Genomic DNA, 25,040 nt, shown 5'->3' on the forward strand with positions numbered 1-25,040 from the left:
TGAGTTAGAAATAAGCCCTAAAATGTTAAAGTATAATGTAAGTACCTCCTAGAGTAGCCTGCCCAGAGGTATGTTATGATACAAACACAATCAGCTTAATAGATGGGTTGTTAGGCATGGGCAGGGCATAATGGGGAGAAAACCAGTTATTTTGGGACCTCCACATTGGGGCTGTTCCTTGTCCCAGGGCCTGCAGTGAAGGCCAGTTAGATGGCAATAAATGAAGGAAAATGACATACACATGTACCTTGTTTCATTATTTCCTGGGCATGGTAAAAGGGTACCACTGATTGTGTCCTGCTATCCTAGGCAGGAAAGAAGATGCTGATTTTCTAGGCAGGTCCCAGTTCCTCTGGCTGGTGAACTCACTGCCTTTGATCTGCTGCAGGGCTCACACACACAAGCCTGATGGTTTGGCTGAGCCACCCTTATCTTCCCCTACCAGCAAAAATGAAATAATACACTGGGAAAGAGAGGCGATAACACAGCTGTGCATTTTGCTGATGACAGACTCTGCCTGCCCTCAGGACATCACCACCTCTCACTCTCTCCCATCCCAGTGGGATGGATTTTCTTTCTCTCATACCAAGTTATCTTGACTGCTACAAACACTTTCCAGTGAGATTCCTCCCAATCCACAGGAGCTAAGGCACAGTTTGGAGAAATTAAAAATGAGACCAGGCCTCTTTAGCAAATCCAAATCCCTTCCTTTTCATTCCTGTCATCAATTCCAGGTCGCTACAGCTTCATGCCCTCTCCTTGTCCCCTCCTTGCACTCCAACCCTTTGCAGCAGATGACATTGTGTTTCCTGGGAAAAAATTACTTATGTCTCAAACTAAAAAAAAGCCCTGCAAGGGCTTTTAGAAGTAGTTTTAGCAAGCCATACTCATGTTGTCCCAAAGTTAATAAAAAGCCTCTTTGAGATGATGTTTTAGAACTAGAGCAAGATGTTTGTGGTCAGTTGTACAGCCCTAACTCAGCTGGCCTTCTGGGTCATTCATCTGAGCCCAAGTTCCTGGAAATAAAGGGATAAAAATCCATTTAAACCTACCCTATTCATCACCCTGAAACAACATCTCCAGGAAAGATATTGTTTGGAGCTTGGCCTAAATCAGCAGTTTTCTGGGAGCTGAAAATAACTCAAGGTAAAATGTAAAAAGCTTTTTTCCAGATGTTCTTAGAGGGGTTGGGATTCCTTTTCCTTCTGAGTTAGGTGGCAGTTCCTCATTGCTCTGCACTTTACAGGAGGCAAATTTTGAGTCTTCTCCATCTTCTACTCCAAATATTCAGACCTAACCCCATCCTTTACCAGCTGAGGGCCTTGTTCAGCACATCCTCACATTACAGACACCTGGAGCACAGACAGGCATGGAAGAATGATTTGCATTTTTCCCTCTAACTAATTCATCTGATTCACTCACCCAAACCAGGAGAGCAGGGGAATATCTACAAATCAATTGTGACAGTTTGCTGAGAAAACACTTGCCGGATAAAGGTAAGAAAAAAGAGGTTTAATTCCTCTTGCACAAGATGACAAGATAAGAGGGGTAACCTGGTAAAGTACTGAGGCACTGGCACAGCACAAGACATGCCCAAGCCATGGTTTTCTGACAGCCATAGCCTGGATGAATGAGCCCAGACAGGTAAATCACAAGAGGATAAAAAATAAGTAGCAGGGTGATTTCAGACAGGAGCTCCCAAGGGTGATGAGAAAAGCAGAAGGAACAGACTGCAAGTTTCTCCTCTTCCAAGGTTTATTTTTGCATATATAGAAATCCTGGCGGCTATGTAGAAAGAACTTCCAAAAGAACTGAAACCCAGAAGGGAAGAAAGGACCATATTTCCTATGAAAAAGTGTCAATCATTGGGTTATTCCCAGCAGCATAAATTAGCTGTTGTGGAGTTCTGCCATGGCACGTCAGATTGCTTCCAGGACGGAAGAGGTTCACACAAACCTAATCCATGTACATGTGTGTGTGTGTATATATATATATGTACAAACCTGGAATCTGGGCACATACAGCTCCCCAGTGATGCCCCTAAAGGGTGGATGAACACTATTAAGCATCAGTTAAACATTTCTCTCTACAACAAAATCTTTAAGATCTGGAGAGATGAAGGCTGTGATCCACCACCAGGTGCCAAGAAATGGATTTCTTCCAAAACTATCACTGAGTAGAGCCTTTTATGATCACAGGTGAAAATATTATGGAGTGTGAAAATGCTGACCTTATTCTTTAATTTGGGGACAAAAGGTGTATCTGTAAGAAGAAGGCAAATACTGGCTTTTAAATCTATTTCCTTGTTAGTTTTCATAGAGTCCTTACAAATAATTGATGGAACCCCATATAGTCATAGGAACATAAAATGAAAATCTCTGATTTTAACAAAAGATGTCACTGGGTTAAATTGTTTTGGGTTAGAGGTAATAACTTTTGAGAAAAGGAGGTTAGACTCTGTAACCCAATAGTCCTCTCTGACCCAGGGATCTGGGAACGTGCCAGTGGAGTGGGAGCCCCTTGTTCTGCTCTGCCTGAGAGCAACGGTGTCACACCTGCACTGCATCCTCCAGCTGGACCCCTGTGTGGAGGGGAGTGTGAAGGATCCCAGGATCTCTGCATGGAGAGGTTTCATGGAGGATCCCAGGATCTCTGTGTGGAGTGGTCTCATGGATCCCAGGATCTCTGTGTGGAGAGGTTTCATGGAGGATCCCAGGATTTCTGCATGGAGAGGTTTCATGGAGGATCCCAGGATCTCTGTGTGGAGTGGTCTCATGGATCCCAGGATCTCTGTGTGGAGAGGTTTCATGGAGGATCCCAGGATTTCTGCATGGATGGGAGTGTGAAGGATCCCAGGATCTCTGCATGGAGAGGTTTCATGGAGGATCCCAGGATCTCTGCATGGATGGGAGTGTGAAGGATCCCAGGATCTCTGCATGGAGTGGTCTCATGGATCCCACGATCTCTGCATGGAGAGGTTTCATGGAGGATCCCAGGATCTCTCTGTGGAGAGGTTTCATGGAGGATCTCAGGATCTCTGCATGGATGGGAGTGTGAAGGATCCCAGGATCTCTGCATGGAGAGGTTTCATGGAGGATCCCAGGATCTCTGTGTGGAGGCGTAGCCCATTTCCAGTTTAATTAGAGTGATGTATCTGCCCAGACAGTGCCAAAAAGGGATGACTGGCCCCTTTGTGTATGCATTTTCCACATGCTTCTCTTACTTGCTGGGTGTGTCTGGTTTGTAAATCCCATGTGGCTTGAGTGAAATTACAGCGTAAGTATTTCAGCAGAAGCACAGCAATACCCACTGACATGTTTTAGAGAGGGACAGACTTCTAGGTACAGGAAAGAAGTGCAGGAAACACAGAAATGCTTAAAATCAGGAAATGTAAACTGCAAGCAAGTGATATGGTTGGCTCATGTCAGGAAAGAGTGGCAAAATAATGAAAAATATCCAGGGGGAACTTCCAGTTGCAGGTTATTTCAGACTGCCTCCAGGAGAACTAGAAATGACCACAGCACATCCAGCAAGGTCATATCTGTAAGATACAGACTGTCTCCAAACCAGGACATTTGAAGAAAAAAACAACTTTGGCAGGACAGGAAAGCTGTGCATTGGGAGAAGGCAGCTTTTAGCAAATGAGCTCTTTGGCACTTTTCACCTGAAAGTGAAAGGCCATTTCTCCATTTTCCTTATCTGCAAATTTTACTTGGGTTTTAAAGTCATTTTGTGGATGTTGGCTTTAGCTCTTCTTCAAGAAGAAGGAAGAAGGAAGGAGTGACTTCCAGAGTAACATGCAAAGGACAGCTGCATTCCAGTGATACTTGTTTGGCTGCATCTGCAGTAATTACAAGTTAATACGTAGTTTTGCCAGTGAAAAGCATTTTACCCAATACTGGTAAGAGAATATGCCAGATTGCATAGATGGAAATATTAATGCCTGCTCAGTTGCCTGATCAAAACAAAGATCTAATGCAATGTTTGTTTTTAAAGGCTTTCCTGAAAACATAGAAACCTTAACAGGACCACTGGAGGGCAGCAATGTCAAAGTGAATCATTCATCACTGCACTTTTAGGAATTACTTCGTGAAATCCCCCCCAAAAAAAAAACTTAGCAAAAAATAATAAATAATTCGAAATAATTTTCTGCTGCCCAGGTGCAAGCATGCAAATCAGGGCAATGCCTCCAGAGCAGAAGGCAGCACTGCAGTGTCAGTTCCCTTGATTTTCCACTTCTAAAGAATGCCACCTGAAGCCTGCATGACTTGTCTTGTTGCCAGAAAATGCTAAAAATATCAAAAATATGTGGAATCTTAATGCATTCTGAACCCCAAGAATTTGTGTTTTTTTTAAAGATCAATATACAAGCTAAGGTTAATATGTATATGTGTATATATATATTTAAATTATGTTTACATTTGAGATAGGTACCTATTTCTAAATTAATCCATACTGTTGTATTAACACAAAGGGGGCAAATTTTTTATTTTTAAGAGTGTCATAAATTTCATCATTTCAAAGAAACCTTTCAAAACCAAGTAAGTAGAATTACTATAATGAGTGCTCCCTCTCTAAAGAAGTCCACTGATATTAGTGAAGATTTTGGGATCACTTGGAAGATAAATGTATGAACTTTTCCCCAAGCATTGAAAGAAAGCTATTACTATTCCAGTGTTTGCACATTTAAGGAATATATATTCACAATAATTTAAGATTCTAGTTATAATCTAGTTAGATTCTAGTCCATTGGTTATAAATATAAAAATAATAAGAAATGCGCTGGCTGACTTACAGACCCAGGACATAAAATCTATCTATATTTTTGATAAAAGAGGAGTAAGGTAAATAAAACTGGTATGGAGCTTGATATTTTTGTAAAAAATGTAAGATACAGTTCCACTCTGCAATTCTGTTACGTACACATAACCTCTTGTTCAGTAACTGAGCTCCCTGTTTGTGTTTAAATCACATCCAGCTATTTTACATGCAAAAATGTTCTGTTATTTTCAGTCTTAGAACAAGGAGAAACAAGGAGCTGGGCTTGTCCTATCATGGTGTCATTTGGTACCTGGGTGCCTGAACAAATCACCTCCAGGACTCTGATTTTGGTACATTACAACAGGAATTACTTTTTCTGATCATGTGGCTACCAGAAGAAAGAAGGAGTTTGGACAACAGAGGAACTTTGAACAGTCCCCATGGGATAACAAAGAATGTGTGGGGACCACCTGGGGAGTGTGAAAATAAATACAGAAAAGCAACATGATCCTGACAAGACATGGAGACTGCTTTAAAAAGTGGAATAATCTGTATTTTAGCAGAATTTATGATTCCTCTAAGATCTGTGACAAGCATTTGGGCATACTTTATTTCAAATTAGCTTGTTCCTGGTCCTGTAGACTGAGCCCATTAGCTGATGGAGCAGATGAGGTGATCCTGGACAGTTCAGTTTCAGATTAGTTTCCTCCAAGAAAAATCCCCCTGTGCTCCACGCTGCAACAAGCACCAAGGTGGGGCCCTTGGGAGTCTGTTCAGATCCACACACCCAATCCAAACCTAAAACCCACCATAAAATTCAGCCTTACATGGTACAGAGGGGAAATGCAAGGTGAAACACGTGGTAGAAGTCATACATAGCAGTTAAAGAAGGTGTGTACATTTACATATATAAATATTTATACCTGTATATTTATACCTATACATGTAGGATAAATTATTGTTTGGGTTGGGTTTTTTTTTTTCATTCTCTACATGCATGGGTCTCTCTTCAGCCTTTAGAACTTAAATATTTTGTAATGATGAGATAGATATAGATGCAGATTGTTCTTAATGTTCATCATATGTTTATGAAAATGTGTATCTGTGACATATAGATATGTGAATTAAACAGTTTTACAATAGGAACTGTGGCATTTATTTTTTAAGTTTATCTGAGTAAATGAGGATGGCATAAAAATGGAAATCCAAGGAAAAATATCCCATTGTCATATGGGAAACAATTGTGCATTGCTCTGGAACAGTGGTTTACACCCCTCCTTCTGATCCTACAGTTGGCTTCTGGGCAGATGGATCTCACCTTCACTTCCAGATTTTATAGACTGTACTTTGAAAAAACAAAATCCAGCTTCTAAGCTGAGATGATGTGTTTGGCAAGTTACTGAAAGACAGTAAAGATGAAAGTACAGAAAGTTTTTTCCACAGTCAGTTTTCATGTGCTTCTATATACTGTTTTAAACAAAAACATCTGCTTTACTGTCACCATTTTAAAGGCTGGGAAAGAATTCTTTTTTAAAATGCTGGATTTTACTAATGTTCCAGTTAGCAAACAGATGTTAAAATCAACTGTAATAGCACATGATGAGAAAAGTTGGACTTCTAATATGGAAACGTGTTAAAATGTGCATGCAGTGGATTTTAAAGGTGAGAACCTACAAGCCTGCACAGAAACAAAATTGTTTGAGAACACAAGTTGGAACAAGGAGAAGCTGAGAGAGCTGGGAAAGGGGCTCAGCCTGGAGTAAAGGAGGTTCAGGGGGGGTCTTCTGGTTCTGCACAACTCCTGACAGGAGGGGACAGCTGGGGGGGTCAGGCTGTGCTCACAGGGAATAAGGGCAGGACCAGAGGAAATGGTCTTGAGTTGCACCAGGGAAGGTTTAGGTTGAATATTAGGGAAAATATCTCTGCTGAAGGGTTTATCAAGCACTGGAATAGGCTGCTCAAGCCAGTGGGGGAGTCACCACCCCTTGGAAGACTTCAAAACCCACTTCAAAAACTGTGTGGATGTGGCACTTGGTGACAGGCTTTAGTGGTGTTCTCAGCAGTGGTGGAGTAATGGTAGGAGTCAATGATCTTAGAGATCTTCTTCAACCTTAGTGATTCTGTGATTTTATGAAAGCTGTGAACCTTTTCTATTAGAAAACACAGGTGACTGGTCCTATCCTTGTCAAACACCTGTGATTTCTCTGCCTTAATCTTTGAACGGGATATTGCAAATTTGCCAAGGTTTCTCTTGGGCAAGCTTTCCTTTTTCACAGGGAAATTAAAACCACAGCAGTGCCTCTGGCTTTAATTTGGTGTTTTATTCCAAATGCAGACTTTGGAGAGCTGAGGACCTGAAGCTTGTGACACCCTGTAGTCTCAAGCCCATGTGCCATATACCTAAAAAAAAGCAAGATGAATTTCAACAACCCCCATGGTTGCTGTGGGGTTTACACCCACAGCCTTTGGCTTATCTGCTGGTGGAAAAGCACCTGTTGGTAAATCCCAATTATTTTTGCCATAGTTATTTTCTGTTCAGGGTGTAACATTGCCCAACTTCACCAATAGAGCCAAATTACCCCATTAGTGATGGAGAAGCCCAGGGGCCTTCACTCTGAGCAAAAGGAGTGGAGGAAGGGGCGGAAAAAGAAAGAAAGAATAAAAAGGCAGCAGGGCAAGGAGAAAATCTACACCGGGATGGTTTCTATGGAAAATATCAGCGGATTCAGTAGAGCCTGTTGTTAGCAACCAGTGTATACAGCCAGGGCGCCGCAGGCAGAGCAGGGCGATGGATGGGTTGGGGTTCATGATGAATGTTCCATCTCCCAGCCCCGTTCCAGCCGCAGGGATGAGCCCAACCTCCCCGTCCCACGTGTGGGCAATCAGGGGAGGATTCAGCCTCTTCCTCCCTCAGCTCCCACCCACGACCTGCACAGCGGCGCAGGGCCGAGCAACCCCCGCCATGCCCAAATCTCCTTCGCAGGTTTCGAGTCAATATTTTATTTCTTATTAAGTCACGAAGCTACTGGTCCTTAAAAGATCACAAGTATATAGTAGGGAAGAGAGGGGCTAAGAGCCCCTCAGAGCCTCGGGGCGCCGCACTCAGCCCCCCCGAGCACCGGCGGGGCTGTGAGGGGCGATGGCACCGGGAGCGGGGGGGGCACCGCCATTACACCGCCAGGCCGTGCCCGGCCCGCCCGCACGGTCACTCGGCAACGGCGGTGCCGGGAGGCTGAGGAGGGGCCGGGCCGGCCATGGCTGAGGAGAGCCCGAATATCGGCACAGCGGATCATAGCGCCGAGCTCGGCATGGCTGAGGAGAACCCGAATATCGGCACGCCGGATCACAGCGCCGGGCTGGGCATGGCTGAGGAGAACCCCAAATCCCACAGGCAGGATTCCGGCGCGGGGCTGGGCATGGCTGAAGGTAGCCCCAAATCCGGAGCAGCTCCAACGCAGGAGTCCGACGCCGGGCTGGGCTTGGCTGAGGGGAGCCTCAGCGGCGACCCCCAGGTAACGCAGTGGGGCTGGGCAGCACGGGCACAAATAGCGTAGCCCCCGGCCGCAACTCACCCCTGTACACAGAGCCTGAAAACAGCCACACAGACCTGTTCCCTTGGGACACACAGATACATTCATAGACCTCTTGCACATACAGACATCCCCTGCAGTCAGCTTCACACACGGAGATCCCCAGTGCAAACAGCCTCACACACACACATATCCCTGCACACACACAGAGCCACGTGTAAACAGCATCACGCACAGACCGCCCTGCAATCAGCTTCACACACAGACCCCGCCATGAACAGCCTGACAAACACACACCCACAGCCTCACACAGACCCCGCTTCAAACATCCTCTCACATCCCTGCACATACAGATCCCCTATAGAAACAGCCTCACGCACAGAGCCCTGCACACACAAACCCCCATACAAACAGCCTCACATGCCCTGGGGCGCAAACACAGGCCCTGCACAGCCCACACACACACATATCCCCTGTACAACGCTCATATCTCCCTCCCACACACTCTCCCCGCTCCCACAGCCCCATCCCTGCACAAACCATCACACACACTTGCACACAGAGAACTCTGTCCATCACAATCTCCTACATTTCCAGCCAGCACAGACACACAGTCCCACAGCACACACACACAGACATCCACACCTCAGTGTTCATGTGCACACACATCCCCTTTCCAGGTACCTTTTCCCATTTGATAATTACAGCTGTTTGTATGCACCCAGTGATCTCTTCCCATCCTGTCTCTTGCTTTAAGCTCTAAACATCCTCATTTTTTCCCCAGGATATCTCCCATGTGTTGGCTAGTGCCTTTAAGGACCTGTACACTGGAGATGTTTTGGAGGAGGACACGGCAACAAACTGGATTAAGTCCCAAGGAGGAGACAGTGCTTATCAAGACAGTTATACAGATGAGCTAGAGAAGGTACAAGTCCAAACCAAGTCAGAGTTTGGAGCTCTTTAGTCCCTACTTAGATCTTCTATAAAATTTAAAGGGAAGTGTTGATCCTACAATTGACATTTTAATGGAAATTGACTTGAACACAGTTTCCCACAGAACCATTCAAGTAAGTTAATAGTCACATGATCCTTCATGATATTGTCATCTCTAGTTGGCTTTTCAGACACAGAGTACAAGCAGTAAAAGCAGTAGCCCTTTAAATGCCTGTTGTACTGGCTGAAAACTTCTCCCTGTACCTGCTGATCAGTGTCCCAGGTTTCTTATCTTGTCATGACTCCAAAAGCTGTTGTCGTCAGTGGATAAAAGTAGAGGCTGATGCTGGATGGTTTGAGCTACAGTTGTTTTTTTTCTGGTTTGTGTCATCGTGGAATGACAGTGTTTTAGCAGGCCAGTTGATGCTTGTAAAATGATGTTTTACTAATATGTCTGTGTTTACCTCTCAAAGACAAACAGAAAACATCTGCCTGTAACAACCCAAATTTCTCTTTATTCACCCATGCCCGGGGCAGCTTCTGGCTGAGTACAGGAGCCGACTGACAGAAGCTGACAAAGCAGAAAAGGAGATCATTCGGGCCCAGGCCCGAGCAAAACGTGAAGAGGCAAGGGTTCTAAAGCAGATGAAGATTCATGCAGGGAAAGATTTCCGTAAACTGGGGCTGCCACCAGGTGAGGATTCTGGAATGTTGCTCCCCAGTACATGCTTATGATACCTGGACACCAATTTGAGGTTGGCTTTATATCAACAGAGCAACTTTGAAAGATTTTGTGCAGAGGTTCAAGTAGAGTAACATCTGTTTAACACTGAGAAACTAAACAACCAGCTCATGTTCAAGGTATTTAATTTGCATTGAGGGCTTACCACCTAAATATTACAAGCATATGTACCTTGATATGTAGCAGCAACAAACAGATTAAGTATTTCTCCAGTGGGTGCTTAGCTGGATTTGAACTGAATTTAGAATTGTGGAGATGCATGTCCAAGTCTTGGGATTGAAATACCAGATTATTTTCTATAAAATATAATATGTATTTTGTTCTATATAATACAATGTAACTTCTATATATAATAGATAAAATATTATACATATTATAATGTATATATATAATATATATAATATATGTGTATATATTATATATACATATATGTATATATATAATATATACACATAATGTATATAATATATTAGATGTGTATAATATATATTATAATATATATAATATTATAATATATTTTGACAGGGATGAGGTATAAAAACAACATTACTTCGGATTGATCAAGATAATGTGTTTTAAGGAGCTGTTATTTTGCTTTTTTTGATTTTTTGTTTGTTTGTTTGTTGGCTTTCCTGTTGCAGTGGCATCCTCTTTTCGGTGGATTGTGGATAATGAACTTCTCAGAAAAAATAATTTAATCTGTCCTGAGGATTACATCACTGAGAAATTACCTCTTGCTAAAGCACCAAAAGGTAATTTTTGAAGCAGAAAGTAATTTAGACTTTTTAGAACACTCTATAACTGAAGTATTGGAGGATGTAGCAGATCTGAGTATATTTTTATCGTTTTCTGCCAAAGCAGAAGGGACTCAAGTGTTTTAAGTGCATGATTCCACTAAACACATTTTCAAAGTATAACTGATAAATTCAAAGCTACTGAGTTTAGATGTTCTTAAATATGATATTTGATCATTGTTGCACATTTGTTTACAGTTCTTCCCATCTCACGCAAAAACTGCATTAGTGTTCTGTCTCCATCCAATTTCATTACACAAAAGCTGTAACTACATCTTGTATCTAAAGAATGGAAGTAGTTACATTAAAGTAAAAACTATTTTCAGTGAGATAAAATTGTATTCCTTATTTAGAGTTTAAAGTTTTCCAGTTCTGGAAATATATTGATTTTATTTGCACGTGAAGATCAGTAAGGAAAATATTTTGGACAATGTCAAGACTACTTCTTTTATTTATGTGTGAGCCAAGATGAAAGGTTTTAGGATCATTGAAATGAAGTTTTTCAGTCAAGCCAAAACAAACTTTTCAGAGTAATCAACTTAGTCACAGATTTCAAGATTTGTGTTTTGTTTTTTTCCATTGTAATTCCAAACAAAATAAAAATCTCACTTGCCTTACAAGGCTAACATATCTTTCTGGGAGTAATATAAGTGTTTACAGATTGTTTAATTAGTGCTTCTGAAAGCTTTCTTATTGAAGTACTAAGCTTTGTTTGCACAAAATAAGTTCTAAAAATACATTGAATTCTAGAGGATTTTTGCCAGCAACAAGCCTTAAAATAAACTCATACACCTATCCTTAGACTAAATATTTGTCATTTATGTTTTCCTCTTACAGAATATTTTTTTTTCTTTGAATTGCAGGAGAATCAGAACCTGGATACCTGAAAGGGGCACGTAAACAACGTGCTTTTTCACTGGATGAGAGTGTCTACTTAACTGACAGTGGGACAAGTGTGTCTTCAGCTCTGTCCTCTGTCCAAGACTCCAGCCTTGAGGCTAAAACCATCAGTAAGGTACATTTTACAACTTACTTTTAGTGTGCCTGATCTGTAAGGCCTGTTGCTCTTTCTGCAACAAAGCGTGAATATCAACCCATTGTTGATTTGACTCCAGTATTTATATTTCCTCTGTTAAAAAAGGAGAAATACTGTATTTTCTAAATCAATTTTCATTGCTGTGTAGCTTTAATTACACATGTGCAGCTCCCTTTTTCCTCATCCTCAAGATCCCTGTGTTTCATGTTGCACTATGCACTCTTGTTTTTCTAAGAAAATTAAAGCCTCACAGAAACGAGCCAGGAAAGAGAGTAACTCCTGGAAAGCAGAGGAATTAAGTGAGTACCTCTCCAGACTTGAGAAAAGACAGAATTACTTGAAGAATCCACGCTTTTTCCCACCAAATACTCTGGATGGAGGCAAATCTCTTGTAATTTCTCAAGAAAAAGTGGAAGAAATCATAGCCAGAAGAAAAGCAGAAGATAGCAAAGGGTATGCAGCGTGTACAATTTCTGGTTTCTGGGCTGGAATGAATAGAGCTCCACTATAGAATTGCTGTGGATTTACCCAGAGATATTTTGAGCTAAATTTCTTATATAGTTTCTTAATAACAAAATACATCTGTATGATATTTTAGTTTTGCCAAAGGAGATATTTTGCAACCTCTCACTTTATCGGTATTTAGAGAACCAGGCAGTAAGATAATGTCTCTTTTTTTTTTTTAATCTTTCAGTGATACCTCATTTGTTCCTGTGTTTCTTGCCAGTCCACCTTCTGTCCTGTTTTTGTATGATAAAGCTGGGCAGGTTTATGAGGTGAGAACGTTCTTTGCAGAGAGTTACTGCCTCCCTGAAGAATTATATCCTATCATGATCTACATATTTCACCCAATGTTTGGCCTGTCTGAATTTTAATAAAAGTCTGAGTTTCTTCTGTATATTGAATTTATGACCCTCTAATTTCCTTGAAGATATTCCATCACACCTGCCACTGACACACAAACCAGTGAAGACTAAATGGGCTCTTCTCAGTCTCTGCTTTGTTTTGGTACTCTCTGATTCAGCCTCTATTGAATAAACTGGGATTTTGGGGTTGGTTGTGATGATGAAGTAGTTACTCCTAGCAGTAGTACCAGGGAATTGCAAATATTTTAATGAGTGATGATAAATACAATGGAGCATTTTATTTTTTTTTTAATGAAGATGACTGTAGAGCTACGGAACATCACTTCAACAGGTCAACATGTAAGACTTATCCCTCCCTCTTCTTCAGTATTTTTCATTTGGCCAGGTAAGGGTTCTTTTTCTGCCTTTAAAATGTTAACACATACAAAATCTAATTTATCTGCTCTAACAAAGATTTTCCAGAGATGTTCTGTTTTCCATAGTGCTCAGTTCTTTAGAAACTGACAGCTGAGTTAAGGCCACTCACATGCAACTCAGAAGCAGATTGAGATGGTCTAATGAGGAATTCAAGAGGACTAAATTAAAGTGTTTGATGTTAGATTGAAATATGTCCATGGAATACCTAGATTGAATCTTATCCAAAATTGCTCTAGGAACAGATGGAGTTTCCACTTAAAAATTTACAAGGAGAGAGCAAGAAATAACATACTGCAATACAGAAGGATAGGTTAGAAAGTTAAGAAAATTCTCTTTCCTACAGTAGGATAGCCAGGCACTGGGATAGATTGCCTAGGGAGATTGTGATACCCCAAGAATTGGAGGAATATTTAGAAGCTAGGTGCCTCCATGGAAACCCTTTTGTCTCATAGTAAAGAAAAACTGGGTAATGTCTCTAAGTTTCTCCTCACTCTTTTCTGTGTTTCTGAGGAGTCTATTTCAGACAAAGCAATCTTTGAGCTCCCTGGAACATGTGCACATTCTCAGATTGCACTGCCAGGCCTCTTGTGCTCATCCCTTTTTATCAGCTTGAATTAGGCAATAACTGGGGGGAATTTATAGGCATATTTCCAGAGGAAAATGTGATCATAAATACTACTGCCAATTTGGGGAGATTTTAATTTTTGTTTTCATTTTCTGCCTTTTTTTTTTTTGTTTTTATTTTTCCCCCCAAGGAAAATATCCAGGAAAGGGAGGAATGATTGCTCCTGGGATGGCATGCCAGTATACAGTCCAGTTTATTCCTGAATACCTGGGAGAGTATGAAGATCATATATTAGTGGAGAGTCAAGTATCAGAATCTTTTGTCATCCCAGTCCAAGCTAAAGTATCACTTCCAGTATTAACATGTCAGTAGTGTCCAAATACTAAATTTCTCTAAAGTTAAGCAGACTTGGGGTTTTTTAATGTGACTGTCTTCAATTTTGTTTTGTTTCACAAAACAAATGTGGAAAAAATTGGCAGTGCAGTTTCTGCATTTTGATATCTATCTCATTTTCACTTAGCCAGGTTTATTAGTTATTGAAATGTAATCCTGTTGGATTTTTCCTCAATTATTTGTTCTTACCATCTCAGGCTCTTCTTGCTCACTATGTTAGAGAAGTGAGTAGGGGCCACATTTCTAGGTTTGTGTTTTGTTCATTCCTGAACTCCCAATTGTAATTACTAATTATAAATATTATGGAATTATGATTTAGTTATAACTATTTGGTGCTATTAATTAATGTTCATGGAATGTGAAATTAATTATATATGGATATGGTATACCTGCACCTCTCAGATACCTAAGTTCAACTATAATAAACAGGATTACTTTTGCAAAAGTTTGCTTTGATTTTTTGTAAATTCACCTTTCCTGTTATAATGAGCTTTTGTAAAAAAAATCATCTTACTTTTTATCACTCAATAATCTTTAAGGAGGAAAGGTCATCTTACATCATTAAAATGTAAGATGAATGTAGAAATATACATCTCACACTGTCCAACTTTGAAATGGAAAGAATTTGAGGGGGTTTAGGATTGCAAAACCTGGCGTGGTCTCACGCAGTAATGTCTGTAAAGAGTTATTTAATCAGCAGCCTTTGCTCTCTCTGGAGTCTGATTTTCTGTGTTACTCCTTGCAGTGCCTGACTTTATAAACTGTGGTTCCTGCCTTGTTGGAGGAATAAAAACAACAGCAATTTTGTGCAGAAATGAGGGAGTTAGGACTGGGAAGTTCTCTATAATGCCAGGGAAAGTTTGGCCAGCTCCTGATTCTGGGGTGAGTGGTTAGAAGGGTAATGCTGGACCCAGCATGGTGTGGGTGCCCTGGTGTGAAGGCCTTTTAAACAATCATGTTGTATTAGCACAGAAGTCATAAGGCCTTGCTGGAGACATCTGCATTGTGCCATTCCTTCAGGAATTCACTTTATCCTGAAGACCAGTCTCCCTGAATGGCTGTGCCTCCTTCTTGTGCTCTGGTTTTCCTGTGGAAGAGCTTGCCCTGCTCAGGGGAGAGGTAAACTGAGGCATAGATGAGGGAAAGGAAATCTGGCTCAAACTTTAACCTTGCCCTTGAAGCAAATAGAAATGCTATCAGCTCTAGCATTGCTTGAGGTAATTTCCTCTCCCACCTCGACAAAAACATCCCCTACTGACCTTGCTGCTCCTGTAGACACAGCAATCCAATCCAGCCCTGCTCTGTCTGTAGCTCCCCATCACAAACCAGAGATGGACAGAGGAGATGAAATAGGATGGGTGGACTGGCATTTTTGATGCTGGAGAAAGAGCAGATGGGCCAGGTTGTCCCTCCAGAGACTTTACAGTTCCAACTCAAAGTGAGTTTTAAGCATTGGGAAAGAGACAGAGCTCCTCTCTCAGGTGGAGCTGTTCTGCTGTAAACATGAATATTAGGGCTTCTGACCCTGTCATTTGTCTTCAGAGACTGCACTTTCCCTCCTGCTTTCACCAAGGTCATTATAAAGCAGGGAGCAGTTGTTGTTTTTTGTTTTTTTTTAATTAAGCCATATTTATGAGCCATACTTTTGAGACGTGTGAAAAAAGTATGGTAACAGGTAAAATAGTGATGTTGTAGAATACTGCCTGTTTCAGGTAAATCTGTGTTTTAAATGCAAAAATCTGATCCATTTAGTTTATTAATCTTTTTGTTTGTTTGTTTTAATACCTTAGGTGGCTGCCACTGCTGATTTTGTGGTACAGGATCCTTTTGGGATCCAGCCTGGTGGTTTGGAGCTAGCTCCAGGGCAGAATGCAACAGTACAGGTTAGTGCCAACTGCTGTAGAAAGGTTTTTTACTTCACCAAATAAATTAACAAGGTCATTTTAGAAGACCGGGCTGGACCTTGCAAGTTTGGGTTTGTGTGAGCAAAAATTGTTTCTGTTTCTTGCAAGTGTTACTTTTAACTACTACTTACTAAAACTGTCCTTCAGGGAATATTTGCTAATTGAAGTTTATTACTTCGGGGAGAGAAAACAGTTACAGACCTTGCTATTTGCCTTCTCTTTTTCAGGTAGTGTTTTTCCCTTCTTTGCCGGAAGCCTCCCAGCAAACATTCACCATTTTGTGTGACAATTATCCAAGCAAATATGTTACAGTCTCAGGTTTGTTTCTAGCACTTTTCTAATTCTGTAGATATTTAGATAATGTGAGTGGTGATTGTTGGCATGAAGTGTGATGGTAACCTTTTATATCACTGGATTAAGCAAATACTTAATGTGTCCCCTGCTGGATTTTTTTTTTTTTTTTGTATTGTTGTTACTGCTCCTTCCCACTGCATGAAATACACTGGATTCAGAAAACATTGAGCTCCTGACCTTTGGTAGGCAAAAATCCAAATGTAAAATGTCACCAAGTCACAGAAAAGAAAACCAGTTGCCAGGTGCAACTCATCTGTTTTATTTTTCTGTCAATAAGATAACTTGACAAGCTATGAAACATGAGGTGTAACAGGGCAGAAATGAACCACATTTGGACTTTTTGAGGTAGGCAGTCTTTGGATTAACTAATGAAACCAGTTCAAATTCTTGTAAATGTTGGTGCTTGTACTGTAATATAACTGTGAGTGCTATAACAGGAGGCTTGGTTTGTCATCTATTGAACCACTTTATCACATGTATTTACTTTGGATTTTTTTAATACTTCATTTGCTGCATGTTTTCATTTTAATCTACTGCTCAAAACATCTGAGAGCCACATTGTCAACCCCTGTAAACACCCTGCTTAGTTCAGTGAAAACATGCTGATGTAAGTGAGCTGAGGTTGTGGCCCTGAAATCCCTGTCTATGCAATTCATGAACAGAAGGTCTCTGTTAATCCATGTTGATAAACACAACATCAGGAAAATATTTTACAGTTAACACATTGGAGCTCTGAAACTTGAGGAAACTCCAGATATAATCAGTAATGAACATTAATGACATTTGCTGTTGATGATGTGAGCTATGTTAATAGTCAGATGGTAAACAGCAATACCTAATTATTTCTTCCAGGGCTTGGAGAGGTGATTGCTCTGGAGCTTTTGTTTGTCACAGGTGGAGAAAGCAAAGCTCAGCTGGGTGAAGTCACTGATGCAACAGCACAGCACCTCATACGCTTCGAGCCCCAAAACCCCCTGAGCACTAAGGAGAAGATCCTGGTCTTAAGGAACTCCACGTAGGTAGCTGCTGTCAGAGTAATGCTCTGCAGTGTGGGCATGCTGCTCGGGATCTCATTTGTCATACTCTGCTCTCTCAAGCTGGAGAAACCTTCGTGCCCTTGATAAACTTTTTGCAGAATCTTTGCTTCTTTTTGTTCCTTATTTGGTAATTAAAGTTCAAGGAATGTTGTGCATTGTTCAAGTGTTAGAGCAGCCATTAGCCAAGGTCAATATATTTGCTTTGATAGAGGTCAAGCTACAAAAAATTCATAAATATACATGGTTGCAGGAAATACAAGGTGATCCAGGGGAAATTTATCTAATTTTAAATGTCTGCTATATACACTTCTGCAACTGAGATAAGCACTCTTTTCCTTTCATAGTGCAGGGAATAGATGCTTCCAAGCATACAATTCTGAGTGTAGACATCTCCCATAGAAAAGTCATAATACATCCTGGACTCCACTGGATCAAAATGGGAGCCCAGTGTAATTAACTCACATTAAAACTCTCACATGGTTCCTGCTATTACAGAGTCCTTACAAATTTAAATATAAATTCAATTTGAAGTCAACTAATGTGTCCTTATGGACAATGACACCATACTAGACATAGTGGCATCCTGATTTTGCTCAGAATCAATCAGACTTTAACAGAAATACACTTGTGCATGATAGCAGCATATAGAGGCTGTAGACCATCACAGCAGTGAGCAGGTCACTTAGGACCATTAATATAAATTGCTGTTTGCAAGCAGTGAATATCTGGAAGTTTATTTTGTGGCCTGGAAATCACACATGCATAGTGCCAGAACAGGCTGATGTTTGAGTAAAGAAAGTGTGATTGGTGAACTGGATGTTGTAAACTGACAAAGGATGTGACTGTGCCAATTTCCACGTTTTCTCTGAGCTATAGTCACCACAGCACTCCCTGCACATCTGGTGTCAGCATTTGTATAAAACAAAGCTGGCCAGGCTGAGACTAAACTATATAGAAGCAGGAAGAAGAAATGTTCTTTCTGCTGCAGAAAGTGATACAAGAAATTGTAAGCATCCAGTTTTATCAGTGATACTTTCAAATTCCAGTGTCCTTCCTTCCCCTTACTAAAGCAGAATTTTTGAGGTCAGCATGAGCAAGATTCTCAAACCCATGAAGACATTCCATGGAGTACACTTCTGCTGAAACAACCTAGTTAAGCAACCTTTTCTGGATTGCAGAGAGTGGGGCAGAGCCATGGCTGTAATTTTAGATGGAGCCATTGTGTTTGCTGACATGTTAAGACCACATCTTGCATTTGGATTAAATTCAGAATGTGATGTAGGGCATCAGCAGTGATCCAAGGCAAATGTACTGGTGTCAGCAGGAATGGTCCTGTTCATCCCAGATCTTTGAAAAAAGAATTGCAGAGTTTCTAAAACCTGGATTACATGACAAGTTCAAATAAGGCAAGAAAGCATTAAGATATCTTACACATTTATGGAATTTACTTTCACGTATTAGCGTGTTCTTTGTATGATTTATATACTCTGACTCTATGATGCCTCAGCAGCTTTGTGACTCACAAAAACTGGGAAGTCAAACCCCTGTAATCTGTAAAGAGAGGAATTTCCTACCTGGAAAAAGAATCTGAACATTTTCTTAATATATTTTACTCAAAAATACCTGATTTTTTAATCATAGCTTTTCTGTTGTTTATTGACTTCTTTGCAGCAACCTAGAACTTCCCTTCTTCTGGCAGATAACAAAGCCTAATCTGAAACCATTAATACCAGAAGAAACTGCAGACTTTACAGAGGTCAATAACAATCAAGACCCAGAGTCAGCCTTCTCCCTAAATCCTAAGCAGGGAGTTTTGCTTCCCTATGCAGATCATGAGTTTATTCTCACTTATGCTCCACAGGAGGTATGGCTTGTGATTCCTTCCTATCTACAAACTCCAGCTGTGTATTCAAGTCATAAAATCCTTGCTGTGCAACTTTTCTAAATTAAATTTAATTAGCTGGTACTATGCTCTGATAAACTGTGTTCAAAATGTAGAAAGTTACTGAAAGAAAACATGTTTTGACTGCAAAATGTGAGACAGTTTCTGATCTCATGTAATTTTGGGGACTGACTGGACACAGTTAATTTTACACTGAAATTGTGGACACATCCTCATACTGCAGCTGTGCTGGCTGGTGTAGTTACCACCCTCACTCTCTATCAGCTCCTCCACCAGCTCCTGACCCTTCCCCTCTTCTTGGGGGATGTGCCTTGTACCTACTCCAGCCTAAATAAGTTGGTTAACAAACACTGATTATTTAAACTGTTTCCAGCTGTAGTTTTTTTGGCCTGAAATGGGTCCTATGAACAGCTGAGTGGTGAATTAAGGGGATAGTGGGAGCCTTTGGCAGAGAAATGCTGTGTGCAGCTGTGGGTAAGAGGGGTGCAAGGATGTTGGAATTCAGTTATCCCAGAGAATGCTGTTCTCTCAGTTTCTGCTCCCCTGTAAATAAGGAGCATGAGTTCACTGATCCAAAGAAAGCCCAAGAGTGGCAATGTCCCATGCAGTGTTGATTGGCAGACATAAGAAATACCTCAAGTATGTATGGAAGAGAAACTACCTGGCTTTTTAAAAATAATTAGTTCATAGAATATATATTGAACTAAAATATACATCAAAATTAGTGTCTGTCTACAAACAAATGAAGCTTTTGCATAGCCCTTCAGATTTAAGGCCTGCTTCTGTGTTTCTTTCCCCCCCTCCATTAGAATACAGAAGGCATTCTCTTCCCATGATGGAAAAGCCATGTTTCTTACTCAAGATCAGATTGATGGTCAATTAAGCTGAATACTCTGGAGCAGTTAGAAGAAACTTCTCAATTAGTACAGCAGTACTGAGCTTAATTTGAGGGGCCTTTGCAGATGCTTGTGTGTAGTATGCAATATACAGGGGAAATAATAACAGGCATGTCAAAAATGAGTATTTTTCTTGGAACCATACACCATGAGATCAGAATCTGGCTTAATGTTTTGCAGTCAAACATGTTTTCTTTTAGTAACTCCAGAGTTTGAATATTGTTTATCAGAGCTTAGTACTCTGATGGTTATGGGAATTCACAAAATTAGAGGGAAAATTCAAGGGTTTTGGGGAAAGCTGCAAAAGGCAGGCCTCAGATACAGCAGAACTGTGAGTAGAGCTAAAGCAGCAGCCATGAGATAGGTCAGCAGAAAAATTATTTAAACTGTGGAAAAAGCAAGGGCAAATAGAACAATGGTCTGTGTATTAACGCTTGTCTGAGTAGCTCTCTAAGCTGCAGAAAGTTTATCTAGCAAGATATTAGGAAGGTTAAAGCTTAATAATGGAGCTCTGTGGGTTGTGTTTTAAGGCTTACAAGCAGGTATTGTATTTGAAATAAGCAAGCATTGTTTAACCAAAGGTACGTGTGCTTATAGTGGTTGGATAGAACTACTGTCAGTGTGCTTTTGCTTTGTGTGATTGGTCAAGAAGCTTATAAAGTAAGTTGTAACATTAATTGTTTTGGGCCTGCTGCCTGGATTGTGAGCTGCTGGCATCTTCCCATTGTCGTAATCATGTAATGAGACTGATGCTGAAAAATAAACAGCTCGAGGTGCTTTCCACAGCAGCCCCATCTCATTTGTGTCTGTAAATAGTCCCCCTTACCAACATCAGGATCATTTATCCTTTACATGTAAACCACTTTTCAATCTTTTTTGATCTTCAACATAAATGATTACTTGACACTAAAATCCTTTTCTCCTTCATCTGTGCAGTTGAAGAGTTACCACAGTGTGCTGCAGATGGTAGTGAGGGACACCCCAGAATCACCTTGGTAAGCTGAGAAACATTTCCCAGTAAGATATATTGGCCACAATTTGTCTGTGCTATTACATTAAGTTACTGGGATTTTTCTTCTTTCTGGTGATGATGGATTGACAAGTATAAAGAATATTATCTGCACAAGTAGTTGTGGTACAAAGAGCATCTCTGATATCCTCCCCCATGCCTGGACACATGCCTGGCCCTAGCTTTTCCTCTCTTGGAAAAAGATAATACTGTCATTTTGTCTGCCTATTTTCCAGGGTTTCCTGCTGTTACTCCTTGTCACAGCAGTATTTCACTTATATACTTGTTCATGGACAGACTCTGACAACTAGAATACCTTAAAGTATAATGAAGTTTTTAATTGGCTGAGCTAATTGCCCACAGGCAGTCTGTACTTGAGAAAGTTGTGATGGTTATCAGTTTTGATCTGACAATTAAAAGACAGGATCCAATTTAACACAGGTTTAACATATTTAATGATTCTACCATATTTCCTCCCAAAGTTTAGTAGAAGAGAGGATGCTTCGAAACATCCCAGAATGCAGAGTAGAGGATGTAATAGCACTGAAAATTGAAGTTAAAGGCTCAACAGAACCATACAATCTTCTTCTGGAACCATATGCCATTATTATCCCTGGAGAAAATTTCATTGGTGTAAATGTCAAGAAAAAATTTAAGGTTTGTGTGCTTTTCACTTCACTGTTGTCATGTGCTTTGTGTCACTGGATGTCATAGGTATTATTAGAAGATATCAGACAGTCATTGTTATTTTAGTTTTCATGAAATGTTTTTAAAGGAGGCCATGGATCCAGAAGGGTCTGCACTCAAGTGCCCTACCCAGCCTGCTCAGCCCTTCACTCCAGGCAGCAGCCTTTGTTCCTTTTTCATCTCTCCAGTTTGATACCACAGAGTTTGACCCTTCTCAATGTTTTTTTGGGTCACTAACCTCTTGCTTATCACTTTGTCACTCCTGTAGTGTAAAAGTTTTCCTGCTGGGAGAAATAGTCAATGGATGATTAAATTAGTTCATAACTAAGGCACTGTTCATGTAAAGAACTACAGGAAGTACAGAAGAGCTACAAAAATCACACATGCTGCAGCTTACTAGATGCTATTCTTTCCTGCAGGTTCTGGTAATTTCTCTTTGGCCATTCTGGGACAGAATGCTGCTGCAATTGTCCCCTCACACAGCATCCCCTTCACTACAGATCGGGATCCTTTTGATCTTAGACTCACTTGGGAAAAAAAGGCTTGTTGGCAAGAGCCAGGCAGGAAGACATTTCCCAGTTAATAGTTTTCCCATTTTTTCTTAGAGATCCTGCTAATCAGCCTTTGGTTTTAAGATTTCTCTCCCTAGAACTTTTTTTTTTAATAATTAAGGCAGCCATTTCATACTTCCCAGTAACCCAGTATAACTACACATGTGATAGATGTAATTAAGCCACTTACTGATGATATAACAACATCCTTTGCAGTTTCCAATTGTTGTTTTTTAGTCTTAAAAAGATAAGAATTTGAACTGTGCTTAGAGATAATTGTTCTTCTGAGAACAAAGTTATTCGCTGTAGTTAAGAAATAATGTTTTGACTAGATCTGAAGAGCAGGCCAAACATTTCAAGAGCTTGCATGTCCCTCACAAACAGAGCCTTTGGAAAAAAAAAAGAAAGCTGCACTCAAAAGATTTTCAGTTTATGTTTAGAAATTCTGTTACATTTTTGAAAAATAGAGGGGAAGTTTAAGAGTCTCAAATATGATCATGTTCTTGGAATTAATTGTTAATGGATTCTCTTCAGGTTTGAGGGAACACCTTCACCTATGTGAAGGAGACACTGTGAAATAAATGATGACTCAAAACCCAGTTTGCAGTGTATCAGTGCTCTCAGCAAATTGACTTGCTGCTCTGAAAGCTTAAAGTGCATTAATTGTCTCATTGATTTTAATTGTCTCATTGATTTTAATTGTTTCAGCTGTGGAACAACAGTAAAACATTGATCAAGTACACATGGGAGAAAATCACAGACTGTGAGATCATCGAAGTAGAACCTCGTACTGGTGTCATAGGTAAAGTTTCTGTGACTTGAAAGCTGTAATTAATGAAAGAGACAGTAATTGATTATATCAGTTTATGATAGTCACAGAGCACTATAGTGCCAACTGAAAAATTACCAGATCTCCAGCCCTGTGGAACCAGCAGGAGACTTAACTTGATTTCAGTAGCTTCATGCTTGAAGCAGGTGTTTTTTTACATAAAAGTGAGACAGAAGCCTGGTGTTTTCTCTTCTAGATGTGAATAAATGCTGTGAATTTGTCCTGGCAATTTCTGGGAGCAAACCCGGGGTCATCAGCCGTAACCTGCTATGTCATGTTGAGCTGTGTCCAGAGCCAGTTATGCTGCATATTGAGGCTGCTTTTAAGGTAAGGAGCAGTTCAGGCTTGCAGGAGGATGAGCTGTGTGGCCTGGCCATTGTCCAAATAAAGCTTTTTTTGCCTCTCAGTGGCTTGAGAAATCGTAAGTGGTGACAAACAGGAGTTATTTTTGCTGTAGTGACTATTGAGTCAATGTTGATATTCCCATGACACACAGAATATTTCTGCATTACACAGTGCATTTACTTTCTGATGTTCTCTGTGAAATCAAATGTTAATCCTAGATAATGACATGTTTCTTACTGAGGCAGTTTTGGCAGAGGTGTCCATTCTGATGTCTCCTTTCTGCTGTCCTAGGGTCCATTTCTTTGTATTGATGTTCCATCACTCCGGTTTGGTTTGACTAAGCAGGGTGAGACTGTGTCAAGGACCTTTGAGATTAATAATCTCTCTCAGGTGCCAGCACAGTGGAGGATGCAAGAAAGCCAGGTTTTCCTAGCTCAAAGGAATGAAGAGGTAAGTCACTGCTACAGCTGGCTGTAGTCCCTCCTTAGTTATTTTATTTCTTCTGCTTAGGAGTTGTATTATTCATTCCAGCTATCAGAAGTTCTAATTGTTGTGACTTCTTACAAAACTAGTCCAGCACAGTTTCATAAGTGCATGAGTTCTTTTGAGATTGAATGCTTCTTTACAATTTTTCTCTATTTCCCTTTATTACAAATCCCCTGCCAGCCTGATCCAAAGAGACACAGATTCTTTCCTGAATGACAATTATTTCAGCTGCTGCTGCTATAAGTAAGAGTTCAAGGCTTTAGTAGAGCTGAGACTGCTGAACACTCCTCCCTCACACCCACATCAGCATCTTGGACAAGAATCTGAGCCCCTACTCCTTGCTGATGCTCTTCCTGTGTCCACTCTCCCAACCCTCCTTCCTCACCCTTCTGTCCAAGAACCTTTCTCACTTGTGGCACCTTGCTGCTGCCTGGGAGCAGGTGCTGCTGCTGAGGCTGATTCCTTCTTCATGTTCCCTGTCAGTCCATGCACAGCTGACCCTGCTGTGCCCTTGGCTCTGACTGAAGCAAGGCCCTGCCTCCTTGTGTAGCCAGGCTTTCCCAAAGCTGCCACTGTGCTTCCTGACATCAGCCCAGGTGGGACTTGAGGGGCAGAGAGAAAGGACACATCTGAGGAAAAATTAGACACTTGGGAGCCCTAATTAGATTGTGTGGCTTCAACATTTTACCCTTGCTTTGCACATGTCAAAAAAATTTTTGTTCCCTCTCTCCTCTCCCAGGTATCCACCTTCACCATCCAGCCATCAGCTGGAGAAATTCCTCCTTTGGGTCTGTGCACAGTTTCAGTTCACTTCACATCACTGCAGTGCCAGCGTCTCCAGACAGTGCTGGAACTGGAGGTGCAAAATGGGGAAGGAAGGTAAGGAGGAAAAGCAACATTTGTTTTGTTTTTCCTGAGGTTCACATCTGGTTTTCACTTCAGGTAGTTTTCTCTCCTACAACAAAACTATGAACTCACAGTGGGGTTGTGTAACCTATCAAT

General features: G+C 40.8%; 1 protein-coding gene across 1 annotated transcript in view; it reads left to right on the top strand.

Moving 5' to 3' along the window:
- The first annotated feature begins 7,921 nt into the window (after positions 1-7,921).
- The window catches only part of DLEC1 (DLEC1 cilia and flagella associated protein), a 33,723-nt gene continuing 16,604 nt past the window's right edge, over positions 7,922-25,040 (top strand). The window contains exons 1-20 of the mRNA XM_030943317.1: positions 7,922-8,273; positions 9,076-9,216; positions 9,762-9,918; positions 10,608-10,718; positions 11,624-11,775; positions 12,032-12,249; positions 12,491-12,572; positions 12,960-13,047; positions 13,835-14,008; positions 14,783-14,919; positions 15,828-15,920; positions 16,169-16,259; positions 17,148-17,310; positions 19,004-19,196; positions 21,068-21,126; positions 21,623-21,797; positions 23,087-23,180; positions 23,404-23,534; positions 23,844-24,002; positions 24,778-24,917. Coding sequence (XP_030799177.1) covers positions 8,016-8,273; positions 9,076-9,216; positions 9,762-9,918; positions 10,608-10,718; positions 11,624-11,775; positions 12,032-12,249; positions 12,491-12,572; positions 12,960-13,047; positions 13,835-14,008; positions 14,783-14,919; positions 15,828-15,920; positions 16,169-16,259; positions 17,148-17,310; positions 19,004-19,196; positions 21,068-21,126; positions 21,623-21,797; positions 23,087-23,180; positions 23,404-23,534; positions 23,844-24,002; positions 24,778-24,917 — 2,816 coding nt within the window. The 5' untranslated portion in view covers positions 7,922-8,015. The remainder of the gene's footprint in view (positions 8,274-9,075; positions 9,217-9,761; positions 9,919-10,607; positions 10,719-11,623; positions 11,776-12,031; positions 12,250-12,490; positions 12,573-12,959; positions 13,048-13,834; positions 14,009-14,782; positions 14,920-15,827; positions 15,921-16,168; positions 16,260-17,147; positions 17,311-19,003; positions 19,197-21,067; positions 21,127-21,622; positions 21,798-23,086; positions 23,181-23,403; positions 23,535-23,843; positions 24,003-24,777; positions 24,918-25,040) is intronic.

The sequence above is a fragment of the Camarhynchus parvulus genome, chromosome 2, assembly GCF_901933205.1.
Source record: "Camarhynchus parvulus chromosome 2, STF_HiC, whole genome shotgun sequence".
In the NCBI taxonomy this organism is placed as follows: domain Eukaryota; kingdom Metazoa; phylum Chordata; class Aves; order Passeriformes; family Thraupidae; genus Camarhynchus; species Camarhynchus parvulus.